The sequence below is a fragment of the Canis lupus genome, chromosome 6 (genome assembly GCF_003254725.2).
Source record: "Canis lupus dingo isolate Sandy chromosome 6, ASM325472v2, whole genome shotgun sequence".
NCBI classification, from domain to species: domain Eukaryota; kingdom Metazoa; phylum Chordata; class Mammalia; order Carnivora; family Canidae; genus Canis; species Canis lupus.
In genome coordinates this window covers 69,467,164-69,482,464 of record NC_064248.1, presented here as the reverse complement: position 1 = coordinate 69,482,464, position 15,301 = coordinate 69,467,164, and the positions used below count along the sequence as shown (strand labels likewise).

Genomic DNA, 15,301 nt, shown 5'->3' with positions numbered 1-15,301 from the left:
CATCCAGAACCACCAATACTGGGGGTATAGCTCAGGGGTAGAGCATTTGACTGCAGAACCACCATTACAATTATATCATGGCATCTTAATAAGATGAAAATTCATTATAAAATATATTTTAACAACAAAATATTTTAAAAGAAGAATTAAAATTTTGTATTTTCTATGAAGAAACACCAAAAAGTTTTCTGAAAGCCTTTTGTCTTAGTAATGAAGATGATAAAGCTGTACTGCAAAGGGAGTAAAGTTAACTATTACTGAATTCTTAATACTTAAAGCAATACATAAGGTCAAATGTCTAATATTCATTAGGGATATTCGCTTTCTAAATGTGACAAACTCTAAAATTACTTCAATTTATAAAAGAAATGTGTACTTGTTTTTAATCACTGATTGTTTATTTTAGTCATATTTAGGAAATTCTCAAGTTCTCAAGGTCCAGTCGTAAAAGTTAGAGATCTGGGCTCCGTGGCACTCATTTTTCTTATAGTTTGCAGAGACGATGATATGTTAGGCCTCCCTTAGGGGTGGGGAAGTGATGAAGCATTAGTACAGGCTAACAGTGAATGAATTATATTACAAACATCCTTATAATCAGTTTTATGGAGACCACAAAAGGTGTTTTTAAAACTGTTATAAATGGTTACTAGATGATCAGGACAGGTCACAGAAGGCTATCAAATTCTTAATGTTGATGAACTATCAGAACTAAACATGGACCCTTGGACTGGGTGGCCGCATAGGAGAGACTTTTCTTGATTCAAGAGTCAATGACAGGTAAATTTTAAATTAGTCAAGCTAACCTTTAGCACCTTCTCCTACCACTTCTTGCACCCATATCCTTTTCGATTTCTACCTTGTTTCAAGGTCTCACTGAGGAGACAAGGGGTGGACAACGGGGCTGGAGAAGGAAATCAGGAATAGAACTGTGAAGAAAGTGAGTAATTCTCTTTAGGACAGTTTCTAAATAAGTGGATATTCATGTACTAAATATTGAACTAACTGTTGATATTTATGTCTTCCAAAATATGGTTGCAACTAACTGTGACATACATTACATCTGTTGACACCTCATTCATCACATTTCCTGGGGACAAAGTTCCTTTGCAAGAACTTTGCAATGTTCACAGGAGGTACTACAGCACAGTAGTTAAGGGGATGGGTTTTGAAGTCAGACCTATGTTCAAATTCTGGCTCTATCACTTATACGATGGAAGACCTTACGCAAATTACTTAAAACTATTCTATCCCTCAGTTCACTCATGCATGAAATGGGAGTGATAAATTTTGTAATGGTACTAATTATTTTCTGATGATAATTATGATTAACCATAAAATATGCTGTGTACCTACTTGCAGATGAATATGAAAAGAAGCAGATGAATTTAAGAGACATTTAAGGGACAGAATAAGTAGGAATTAAAGACTAATGTATATGAATACTGTGAGAGGGACAAGAGATAAATGGAGAGAAAGAGAGGATGGGGAGAGGAAGGGAGCAAAGGAGGAGGAGAGACAGAGGAAAAAAAAAAGCCCAAGATTCTGAAGCAACATTACTGAGAATACATGGCATTGAGATACTAAACATAATAGAAGAACCCTTTAGGAAATGGGTGAATTCTGTTAGACAATGTGTTGAAGATCTTGGTGGAGCTATCATACAAATAATAAAATATTATTCTGCAACTCAAGAAGGAGATGAGGATATGTGGGGGATCACTGGCATATAAAGGCTATGTAAAAGCCAGTAGGGTAGATCAAACAGTAGGGAGCATATGTCCAGTAGGAATTTGTAAAAGGAACAGAATCCTAGAGGTAGGTCTAGGTAGGAAGAGATCTGAAAAGATTTTCGAAAGATGTGATCAGACAATGGAGGAAAACCAGTATACAGTGATGGTTTAGGAGGAAAGAAAAAAGGTTTCAGAGAGATTAATTAACAGAAGCAAATACCACAAAGAAGTGAAAGATTAAGATGATGTGAAAATTAAGGAATTGTAGTAAACTTTGCAAGAATAGTTACAGTGCAGCTGCTGAAGTACAAGCTTGAATAAACTGAAAAAGAAACAGGAATGAAGAAATGTTCTTTTTTTTATTGTGGTGAACTAAACATAACATAAAATTTGCCAATTTATCCATTTTTAGGTGTACACTTCAGTGGCAGTAAGAATATTCACACTGTTGTACAACCATCACCGCCATCCCTCTCCAGAACTTTTCATCTTCTCAAAATGAAACTCTCTACTCATTAAACAAGAACTCCCCCATCCTTCCTCCCTCAGCTCCTGGCAACCACCATTCTATTTTCTTTATCTGAATCTGACTATTCTAGGTACTTCATATAAATGGAATCATACAACATTTGTAGTTTTGTGTCTGGTTTATTCTATTTAGCATAACATTTTCAAAGTTCAAGCACGTGTCAGAATTTACTTCCTTTTTAACATTAAATAATATTCCATTACATGTATATGCCACATTTTATCTGTTTATTCACTGATGGACACTTGGGGGTGTTCCAACCTTTTGGCTATTATGAGTAATGCTGCTTTAAATCTTGGGGTACAAACACCTGTTTATTTCCTGCTTTTAATTCTTTTGGTTATGGACTCAGAAGTAGAATTGCTGGTTCATATGGTAATTCCGTTAAAATTTTTTGAGGAACCATCATACTATGTTCCCTGGTGGCTGCACCATTTTACATTTCCACTAGCAGTGCACAGGGGTTCCAATTTCTCCACATCCTAACACTTGTTATTTTCTGTATTTTATTTTATTTCATAACAGCCATCCTAATGGGTATGAAGAGGTAACTAATTGCAGTTCTGATTTGCATTTTCCCTCTGATTAATGATGCTGAGCACCTTTTCATGTGCATATTGGCCATCTGTATACCTTCTTTGGAGGAATGTCTACTGAAGTCCTTTGTTTATTTTTTAATGGGATCAATTGTTTTTCTGCTGTTGAGAGCTAGTTTATTTTTAAAATATCAAAAGAGAGAAAAGAGAAAAAGGTAAAGCTTGAAGGGAAAGCAGAACAGAAGAAGACTGTTTTAAGGACTAAAGACACCTAAGTCAACAGTGGAGAGTATAAAGACAAGAGAGACATAACTGATAGAACAAGGTTCCTGACTGTGTAAGCAAGGTATCTAACACAACTCATACACTTCTTCCTTTGAGATGAACAGAAAAGATAAAGACTCATGAAGACACGAATGAGTCTGAAGGTACAGGAAAGGTACACCGACAGTGTGTTTGCCTAATTACCTCATTTTTCTCCAGACGTAGAAGACTAAGTCATAAGCTGAACATTAAAAGGGATAAAAGTGAAGTAGAGGCATAAAGACTACAGCAAATATTTGTAACATATGGTATGAGAAATTGAACAAGACCTAACTAGGTATATTCAGCAGCATTTTATTCAGATGAAGTGGTCTGCTGTCTTGCTATCACCAAGACACTGTCAAGACATTATTGTTGTCATTGTCATCATTTTCAAATTTCCAAAGGATGATCTGCAAAAGAATGATTAAAAGACTTGCCCAGGGGATCCCTGGGTGGCTCAGCGGTTTGGCGCCTGCCTTTGGCCCAGGGCCCGAGCCTGGAGTCCCGGGATCGAGTCCCACTCAGGCTCCCGGCATGGAGCCTGCTTCTCCCTCCTCCTGTGTCTCTGCCTCTCTCTCTCTCTCTCTCATAAATAAATAAATAAATAAATAAATAAATAAATAAACAAACAAACAAACAAATAAATCTTAAAAAAAAAAAAAAAAGATTTGCCCAAGGAGTGCCTGCGTGGCTCAGATGGTAAGTGTCCAACTCTTGATTTCAGCTCAGATTTCAGCCTGCACTAGGGTCAATGCTGAACATGAAGCCTGCTTAAGATTCTCTCTCTTCCTTTCTCTCTGCCCCTCCCCGCTTACTCGCATATGCGTGCACTCTCTCTCTCTCTCTCTCTCTTTCAACAAAAGACAGAGACTTGCCAGAAACTGGGCAGTTACTAAATGGTGAAACTTGGATTCAATTCCAGTTCACTCTATTACATTATGTTATTTCCTAAGAAATGCTATAAGAAACGTAACAGTTTTAAACATAAATCTTTCTGTCCTAATCTAATTCCTTCTTCTGGAATAAAATCCTAGAGGTAGAATTACTATTTAGAATTACACACTAACAAACTACTTTTGAGAAGGGCTGTATTAATTTAACAATCCCATCAGCAATTTATGAGCATGCTCATCACCCATCACACTGTCACTAATCGACTATTCTCATTTAAAAAAACTTTTACAAATTCAGTGAAAATGGGTATTTTTTATTATTATTATTTTGGAATACTTAATGACTAGTGAGGCTCACATTTTTCTTTTTTAAAAAAATATTTATTTATTTAAGTAACCTCTACACCCAGTATGGGACTTGAACTCACAATCCTGAGATCAAGAGTTGCATGCTCCTCCAACGGAGTCAACCAGGAGCCCCTCACATTTTTCATTTCTAATACAGAAATTTAATATATCAAAAACTATGACAAATTTATAGATGCACCAAATTTTTCAAACTTATATAAAGTTGATGAAATACCAGTATTGAAATATTGATCACTATTTTCAAACAGCTTTACCATTTCATTTCTCCCTTGAAAAGTGACATTCTGGAAGTGACTGTCATAAGTTATAATATGAAAGCAGAGGTTAATTTATATAAATTTAAAATCATATCCCAGTTGATATTAAAAGAACAGCACATGACCTTCAAGTAGTTTAATTTTTATTACTTGCCTTATAATTTGAATGAAAATAAATGAACAGTATATTATTTTCCATTAGGCTTCTGCTTTAAATTTGCAATCATTAGGGAAAGCTCTATAAGATTTGAAAGCAATCTTAGTCAGTCCCTAGGCAGAGAGAGTGATATGGATTCAGCAACCTTTTGATGAGTTTCCAGATATCGATAATTCAATAGGCACATTTCTATAAAGGTGTCAGATTTTCCACTTGATAGACATTTCAGTCAAACTTTAGTAAAGTTTAGCTTTAATGAGGTAGGTATTATTGGAATAGAGAAACCTTAAAATGCTGAAATAGCTACAGTAAAACAAGATGAAGAAGAGTAATCATAAACAAGGACAGAAGAACGAAAAATGATACAAATCCGTTTCATATAGTGACAGAGCTAGAATTGCAGAGTCTAAGACAGTATCTCAGAATTTAGACAAGTGAGCAGAGATCCTAATTATATTTATCTTTAAATATCATAATTAGAGGATTAAGAGACTAGATTAGACAAATAAAAGGTTCTATGGGCATTATTGCAAATAATTACCTATAGTCATCCTCAACCTGAAGTCTTGCCCTCTACAAGGGGAGGAGTTCAGAAAAGGTGAGAGCATTGTTTGGTATCAAATGACTGAGAAGCACTAATGGCACCAGGAATGCCAAATATTCTGTGATGCCCAGGCCAGTCTTGCACAGTGAAAGAACTGTTCCACTCAAATGCCAAGAGCACTCCCAAAGAAAACCAATGGATATAATACCAGGACACTATATAAACTGGTTATACTGGAAACATTTTTATCTAGGACTAAAAAGGAATTAAGAAAGCACAGATGAGGGTAGCACCGGTGGCTTAGTGGTTTAGTGCCGCCTTTAGCCCAGGGCGTGATCCTGGAGTCCTGGGATCAAGTCTCATGTCGGGCTCCCTGCACGGAGTCTGCTTCTCCCTCTGCCTGTATCTCTGCCTCCCTCCCTCTCCCTCTCTCTCTCTGTGTCTCTAATAAATAAATAAAATCTTAAAAAAAAAAAAAGCACAGATGAAACATTTGCACAATAACCTTCTATGTTTTAAACCGTGGCCTAATAGGCCACTCTCCAATACCTCTCTGTAGTAAACTTAATCCTTAATGGATACAGAGTTCTATGGTAATTTTTTGAGCAGCTTGTGTGAATGAAAGAGAATAGCAAGGGTTAAACTGCATCATCATCATGTACACTGTGCAGAGATGCATTAAAAAATAGAGACCTTGCAATCCACTAATCTTTAATATATATATATATATATTTTTTTTTTATAGATATTAACCGGTTATATATATATAACTGCTGGGTCACTGGGGCTGCCCAACTAATCTTTAAAAATATTAAAGGATTCTAAGGAGCCTTATAATTGAAATTGGGGGATTCAGAGAAAGGTTGGCACATGAATAAGAACATAGTGGGGGGCAGCCCCAGTGGCCCAGCGGTTTAGCGCCGCTTTCAGCCTGGGGTGTGATCCTCGAGTCCTGGGATTGAGTCCCACATTGGGCTCCCTGCATGGAGCCTGCTTCTCCCTCTGCCTGTGTCTCTGCCTCTCTCTCTCTGTGTCTGTCATAAATAAATAAAAATCTTAAAAAAAAAAAAAAAAAAAAAGAACACAGTCGGGGGGTAGTGGATAATACATCTCTATTAAGGCAAAGTATTCACTGACACAAAACATTTGAGTAAATTGAAGTTTTTTAAAGCATACATGGCTTGTACCTTTGTTTACACAGAGCCTTTGCCTTAGTGGAGGGTCTGGAATTAATGAAGAAAATAAAATTGTTTCATGCTATTGAGTCCCAAAATTAGATTTCTCCTGCATCTTAAATTCCAGGAAAGCATCTACTGAAAGGTTTCTAATCAAAATGTTTAAGTCATGCATATATATGCTTATCAGAAATAGGCTGAGATAGTAAGATAAATTTAATTTCCTACATGGGGACAATAATCATCAGGACCAAAACCAGACAGACTCATTGGAGGTTTACATTCAGTCAGTATTTACTGAATTCACACCATATCTTTGTTGTCTTCACAGCACAATGTATCAGTGTGTAAGAGTACAATACAAGCTCTGGTGCAAACTGACCATGTTCAACTCTTGGCTTTACCACAGACTAGCTGTTTGACCTGACACAAGTGGTCTCTTATTCCTGTGCTAATACTTTGTTATAGTTTTGTGTGTATGCTCATGAGGGATATTGATCCCTGGTTTTCTTCTCTTATGATGTCTTTGATATCAGGGTATACTGGTCTCACAAAATGAGTTGGGAAGCATTCTCTCCTCTTCACTTGTCTGAGATGGTGTATTATTTTTTACTTAAATGTTTCATAGAATTCACCATTAATGCCATCACTGTCTAGACTTTTCTTTGTGGTAAGATTTTAATTTACAAACTTATTGCTTGACTTGAAAAAGGTCTATTTAGCTTTTCTGTTTCTTTTTTTTTTAAATTTATTTATTCATGAGAGACACAGAGACAGAGAGAGAGGCAGAGACACAGGCAGAGGGAGAAGCAGGCTCCATGCAGGCAGCCCGATGTGGGACTCCATCCCCGGTCTCCAGGATCACACCCTGAGCCGAAGGTGGCGCCAAACCGCTAAGCCACCGGGGCTGCCCAGCTTTTCTGTTTCAAGTCATTTTTAAATTTTTTTTTTTTATTTATTTATGATAGTCACAGAGAGAGAGAGAGAGAGGCAGAGACACATTTTTTAATATTTGTATTTTTCTAGGAATTTGTCCATTTCACCTAAGTCATCTAATTTGTTGGGATAAGGGTCTTCATAAAATTTACTTATAATCCTTTTGATTTCTAAAGGGATTGTGGTGATCCTCCCTCTTTAATTCTTGATTTTGGAACTTCTATTTTCTTACTCAGGCTAGCTAAATGTACTATGAATTTTATCTTTTCAAAGAAATAACATAAGGCTTCATTGACTTGTCTTTATTGTTTTTTAAGTTTTATTTTTAGTAAATTTTGTATTTAGTAAAGTATTGCCTGAATATTGTTCTAGAAGCTAACTAGAGCTTCATAACAAAAACTAATAGTTCTATTACTACTTCATCGCCAATTCTCCTGCCTCAGTTAACCATCTCAGAGTTATCTGTTTCTTCTGATATTTACCTCCAACTTTTCTAGATAATACGCTTATACCATTATTTGACTTGTTTTGCAATCTTAGACACTGTAACTACTAATTTCCTATGCCGAGTAAGTTTGTTTCTTGATATCATCATGCTCCCTATTCATCCCCTCTCCTTACCAGTTCTCCTCTTCCTATCTTCCACATATATTTACATTAAAATTTCTGGTAAAACAGTCAATTGTTTCATTTTATAACTATGTAACTATTGTTTGAGTTGAGCCACAAAATACACTCTGATTCTCTTTTTTTACACGACTTTTTTTCCTGAAGTTAATATTTACTTCAACTCCCTGTTGGCTTAATTTTCTGTGTAGCTATTACTAAATCTACTCTTAAGATAATACTAAACCTTCTCTTAGTATGGCTAAACACATCAGATAATTTGTCATCATTCTACTGGTCCCACAGACAATCATCTCGGAGCACTCCATCATCCTGTTTCAGTTCATACTCTCCCCTTCCCCAGCTTCCCCCCAACCCCCGCAAGTTTTACTTACATATGATTGAAGAGTCTGTATTTAAAGACTACAGCTTCTGTTCTATATGGCTGTCACCTGAAACTTCCTTCACCATCAATCTGGGAGTTTCACTAGCATCTCCATTGATGAGTCAGTCTCTTGTATCCTAGATGGTATGTTTTCAGGTTTTTTGGTTTATTCATTCATTCATTCAATAAGTCACTCAGTAACTTCTTGAGAAGGGATGAAAAAAATATTTTTCTAACTCTGAATACCTCTTCTACATATTTGAAGTATAATTTAGCAGTGAATAGAATCTTAAGTTGGAAATATTTTCTCACATAATTCAAAGACATTACTCCACTGCTTTCTCACTTCAGTGTTACTATCAAGAAGTGTAATCATGCTCTGATTCTTGTTCTTTTGATGGTAGCCTTTCCCCCCCTCCCATTCTGGAAATTTTTAGAGTCTCCTTTTTACTTTTTACTGTTTTAAAATTTCAAAATGATGTTCCTTGATATGAGGTCTATTTGTTTCATAGTACTCATCAGTTAGTAAGCCACTGAGTTCTGGAAAAGTTTTCTTATATTATTTCTTTAATATATCCTCCTCTCCATTTTTTCTGTCCTCTTTTTTTAGTACTTGGATTACTCAGATGTGGGACTTCACTAGTTATTGTAAAGTTGTAAAGGGTGTTAAATTTTACCCTGCTTCCAGAGCAACAGGTAGGCCTGGAGCAATTAAATGGCAGAAGACATAGAACTCCTGGGTCAGAGACAAGGAACTTTATTAGTCATGGCAGCATGAAATTCTTCATGTTTGTGCCAGTTCTCCTTGCATCCCAAGTCCCACAGGGACAATGCAGTGGCAGGCCTATGCAGATGCTGTGTAATTAGTAAGTTTATGCAACAAATCAGGAAATCCTCAGATGAGGAAATCTTAAATTTTTTGTATAAGAAGCTGCAACAGGGACCCCTGGGTGGCTCAGTGATTGAGTGTCTGCCTTTGGCTCAGGACGTGATCCCGGGGTCCTGGGATCGAGTCCCACATTGGGCTCCCTCTACCTATGTCTCTGCCTCTCTGTGTGTCTCTCATGAATAAATAAATAAAATCTTAAGAAAAAAAAAAAGAAGCTGCAACAAATCTGTCCCATCTTTACCTTTATCTTTATCATACTGCAGAGCAAACAAATCTGCCCTTTGTTCCTAAAGGAGTCACTATCTCTGTTTCCCAAGTCTGTTCACTATACAAACATTGACAACATAATCCAGAACAAAAGCCTATCAGTGTCTCTGCTCACAAGATGTAAAGAAATATGAGAAACTTATACAGAACTATCAACAGTTGTTTCTCCAATTTTCTTACCCTTCCTCCAATTTTCCTTATTGTCTTGTGGTCCTACCTTTCGAGAGAGTTCTTCAATTTTGCCCTCAAAACTTTCAACTGAAATTATTTTTACTCTCATACTTTTAATTTCCAAGAGCTCTTCCTTGTTTTTGGAATATTCCTTTTCTATATAGTATCCTATTTCATAAATAAAACATCTTCTCATTTCCTTCTAAGGTGCTGGTAGTGTTATTAAATTTTCTTCTGTTCAGGACGCCTGGGTGGCTCAGTGGTTGGGCGCCTGCCTTCAGTTCAGGTGTGATCCCAGGATGCAGGATCGAGTCCCGCATCAGACTCCCTGTGAGGAGCCTGCTCCTCCCTCTGCCTATGTCTCTACCTCTCTCTCTCTCAGTCTGTGTCTATCATGAATAAATAAATAAATCTTTAAAAAAAATTTTCTTCTTCTGTTCAAAATAAGGAAATTCTTCAACAGTCTGGTAATTCTTAGTTGTATATTCAGAGTTAAAAAATAAAACAGCAATCACGCATTAGCAGCACCTATCAACCACAGAGACTACCAGGGGGATAAACCAGCACGACTTGAGTATGAAGAACTTAGGGTCCCATGAAGTTAAAATGTACATTATTTTTCTATTAGGCTAGTATATTCAGGAAGGAATTCTCCAACCTTCAATCTGATGGCATATGAAATTTTAATGGCAATGAGTTCTCAGTGTTCTGAGAACTAAATTGGAAGAGGACACTGGGAGTTCCTCTTTGCACACAACCTGGTGCCTGCCTTTCCAGGGTTCTACAGGACAAACTGCCTTGCTCTTACAGGTCTTCCCCATGATGGAAGTTAGGGCTCAGCTTTTCCACTCTGCTAAGTTGGTCACCATTTGTTCAACTACATTTCTTCTTTCAATTTTTACTGCCTCTTGTCTGTTATTCTCTCCTCTCACATTTTGTCTTTTGGAGTTTATATATTTTTATGTCTTTACTATCACTTTAGTAGAGTTTTTCAGGAAGAAGAATAAACCATGTGTATTCAACTGACCATGTGATGATTTAAACATAAGTCATAAACATATTTACAAATTTTGGTACAAATTACCATATTGTCCTTGATCTGTGCTAATGTACACTCCTCTACAGTAGTGTGTATGCTTTGTCATTACTGAGTATTACTACTCTTCACATCTTTGCTGACCTAAGGGATTTTTTTAAAAGTGGTACTTTATGGTTGAAATGAACAATTCTTAGAGTATTGATGAATATTAAATATTAACATGTTTTCATCAGTTTACTAGCTATTTTGAAGTTGAAATAAACTTCTGAAGCATGTCTGTATAAGCTCTTTGCTTCTTTTGTATCAGAGGGTTAGATTTTTTCATTACTTTATTAAAGTGATATTTAAAGATGTTAATTCTGTGAGGAAAAATTTTTCCACCTTGATATTTGTCTTTTCATTGTGATAGTCTTAACTTTTACATTTTACTAAGTCAAATATGTCCATTTTCCTTCAGTTTTCCATGCTTAGAAAGTCCTTACTTACAAATATTTACCAACATACTTTCTCATTATTTTGATGTTTTCAATTTTTTTGTATTGATAAATAATCCAATTAGAATTTACTTTTTCCATGTGTAATAAAGCAAGAATCTAGTCCTCCCAAAAAATAATCAATTGTCCTAGCATCATTTATTAAATAGTTCTTTATTTTGCCACTGGTCTGTGATATGACCTTTATCATTTGTATAATCCATATACATTCTGAGGTTTCTAGGGTAACAAGATGATCTGTGTATTCTGTACATGAGACTTACCTACATTTTTCTATTAGTGTCATTTTGTATATCTAAATGTACAGGCTTAGATATTTTATTTTATTATTTCTTTCTGTATATTTAGTGCAAGGGGAGGGGTAAAGGGAGAGGGCATAGGGCTCTATCTCATGACCCTGGGATCACAACCTGAGCCAAAGGCAGATGCTTAACTGACTGAGCCATCCAGGTGCCCCAAATAAATCAACTTAATTTTTTCCCCAAATAATCACCTTTAAAGAGAAATTACCAATATAAGCATACAAAGTTAACCAAACTACTTTCTTTGTATGTGTTTTTCTATTTCTTCATAATATTTTAAGTCCTAAAAAACTTCATAAATCCTTAAAAAGATAGTTGTAGTTTCCTATATAGTAATGTTCCTTATATCAGTAATTCCAATTTACACTTTCCTATGATTTGTACTTTTTAAATTTTGTTGTAGGACACTAGATTGCCTAAATTGTTAATATAATGAATGCTACAATTTGCATATGTACTCAAAAATGTTTAATTAATACTACCATTGTTGGCTATGAAAGGAATGTGAAAATCATGAATAGTTGTCAACAATCTCTGGATGATCTTTGGAGATCCTTTAACTCTCTTAGCTGTTTAGCATGTTAAAGATCCTTAAGGTCAACAATCAATAATCATCATACTTGTCCAGTATCCACTATGTAACAGATACTGCATTTAAATGTACTTTTCCAGGGATCCCTGGGTGGTTCAGTGGTTGAGTATCTATCTGCCTTCCGCTCGGGTAGTAATCCCACAGTCCTGGGATCAAATCCCATATCGGGCACCCTGCATGGGTCTGCTTCTCTCCTTTGCATCTGTCTCTGCCCCTATCTCTTTGTCTCTCATGAATAAATAAATCAAATCTTAAAATAAATAAATAAATGCACTTTCCAATGAAAATACTAACAAAATTCACCAACATTTGGGAAGAGCTTATATAATTCTAGCTTACAGGACTCAAACAGAAGGAAATATAGGGGAAAGAGTAAGAAAGGAAAGTGAGAAAGACAGCAAGAGGGATAAAAAAAAGATAGATAAGGAATGACAACAAATAAAGAGCTGGTCTTTGCCACTGTCAACCCTGATTTCTTTCTCTAAATTTGCTAGTGCTCTAGCCATGTGCAGAGGTTGTATATTAAGTATTACAGGTGTGCTGTGGACACTAACCATCTCAGTGATTACTAGAAAAGACTGATGCTGATCCCAAACAACACAATATAACAGTATATCTCAATAGGTACACTTTGAATCTCCCAGTGAAGCCATATCAACCAACCCTGTTACCTAAACTGTGATTCCATCATCCCAAGAAGGAGTAGAAGAGGGAAAAAATCTAGAGTGTAAGTGCCTAGATTAAACTTTCTATCATTAGTCAAGAGTAAAGGAAAGAGGTTGGTTGATGAGAAAATCAATCCAATTTTAAGAAAATATAGAAAAAATATATTTGTTCTACTGAATTACGGCTTCTAAAAAGTCATATATACTGTATCAACTATTTTCTATGGGAAAATGGTTATTTTAGTATAGTATAGAAACAGTAACAGGTGGAGGTTACATATATATGACAATTATGCTATAATTTGGATATTACAGATTAAAAAGCTTTTGAGACATTGGCTGAGCCTAATTATCACATGTATTACTATTTTCTTAGAGGAAAAAACTGTTTTCAAGTAATTCACTTATAAGTGAACTTCTAGCAACATAACTCCTATATTTCTTAACGACCACTTGGACAGGTAATAGTAACAGTCCCAAAGTTGTAGGACTGTCAGTAAAAGGAAATAACAAGAAGAATAAATAAGCCTGGTTTAAAAATGCCCTTTCCTGATTACCTCTTGAGAACAGAATTAATTTTATTCAAGAAAAATAAAAGAAAATACATCTGCACCCTGCAAATTTCTTAAAAATTGGGATTTTGTAACTTCAGGTACTATACAATTTTCGTTATAATGTTATAATTCAGTGTTAAAATCAATACAGCTTCTTATGCTGCCAAAGATATCAAAATAAACTTTTTCCCGGGTCAAAAGTTTTCATCTGTGAATTCATACAGTGTATAATAGTGAAATGCGGCTGTTCCGTAAAGCGTAGTTTACTGGTTCCTTCATGCTACAAAAATATGACTGACATTTCGTCTGGTCAACCATCCTAAAGGTTAATTCTTGTTTCCTGTTTCAGATTTTATTCCAGGTGAACTGCTCCGGGCAGATTCTATTTACCTATTCTGAACAAACCACAAACTGTTTCGTTGCTCACTCTTACTGTTAAGAACATATTGACTTGCTGCCAGCTCTGCTGTTTAATTCATTTATGCTGAGAGCCAGGCATGAAGACAGAATTTTAAATGTGACATTTGCAGGCTGTTAGGTCATTTAAGCTCTGACAACACCAGGGAATTCCTGACATACAGACCGGACCTGATTACCAAACACAGATAGGCTTCCCAAAGCAGCAAATTTCTGGTTGAATGAATGAATGAATGAATGAATGAAATATATATACATATATATATATATAATATACATATATATGTAATTTCTCATAGGATTTCATATTAGATTTTAATGTCAATGAAAAGATCTAGATAGCCAACATTTTAAATTTAAAAAGCCTGTTTCTTTTAATAAGCTCTCAAACCAGAACTTCTTCTAACCAAATTAGCGAAACGAAAATTCTTTTGGTTGACAAAGACGTAAGGAAAGACTCATAATAATAATTAACAGTCACTAAGATTCTGACGTATTTTGATATTTAAGGGCTTTTTATATTTTCTATAATCTACAGATTTTGAAAAAATCTAGTAGTTCTGAAGGCCATGACTCTTTTATCAGCAGACCATTTAAAATTCTCAGATTCTGGCCAGGGCAGAGCCAGACTTTATATTCTTCAAAATCACACTATAAAATCTTAGTTGAAATACCTACCACACTGTCTTCCTGTCTTCTCTAATACTACAGTTATGCAGAAGGGATGATAGAATCATTATAATTGGAAATGGAAAAAACAAAAAACCCTGCCCACATGACATTTAGAATTACACTTTATAAGGGTTGATAATGGAGTAGGATGAAGGAAGTAAGGAAAGATTGTTTTCTTATTTTAGCTACTCAAAAAAATTATACCAAATGACAATTTCTCAGCTCTTTTCCTTGTCACTAACAAGTGCTACAGCGGTTCAAATCAAAGTTTTCTGAAATTAAGTCTTGTTGTTAAGTAATGAACAAAAGATAATTCTGATTTTACCCTGTATTTTATATAAGTAAGAATTCCACTATACACAGCAAGTAGCCTTTTAATATTGTGCTTTGAATGAGACTTCCAGCAGTAATAGGTGGAGTCTAAATATGGATAGATGGCTTGGAATGCCTTTCAGCTATACCACATTGATTTTGAAAAACCTTACAAAGGCAATTACTTCCCAAAGATTAAATATCTTGTTTCTTTCAAAAGAATAAAATGGAAAGCAAACCTGGTGTATTATCTGAGCTACAGGAAGTTGTTCAGCATATTTCAGAGGTTCCATTAGTTCCTCATCCATCCGGTCTTTCTTATAGCTGAAAAAAAAAGGAATTAAAAAACACACAGCTAAAGTAAATGCTATTTTAAAATATGGCCAATATTTAAATATGCCAAACATTAAAACTATTAAAAATCTATATTTAATGTTTCTGAAATAATCAGTATTTAGTAAAATCTATGGAAAACGACCTAGTGATCATTTTAAATGACACAGC

General features: G+C 35.3%; 1 protein-coding gene across 1 annotated transcript in view; it reads right to left on the bottom strand.

Moving 5' to 3' along the window:
* PIGK (phosphatidylinositol glycan anchor biosynthesis class K) overlaps positions 1–15,301 on the bottom strand; it is a 107,186-nt gene that overhangs the window by 21,408 nt on the left and 70,477 nt on the right. Inside the window, exon 10 of the mRNA XM_025417946.3 lies at positions 15,037–15,121. Coding sequence (XP_025273731.1) covers positions 15,037–15,121 — 85 coding nt within the window. The remainder of the gene's footprint in view (positions 1–15,036; positions 15,122–15,301) is intronic.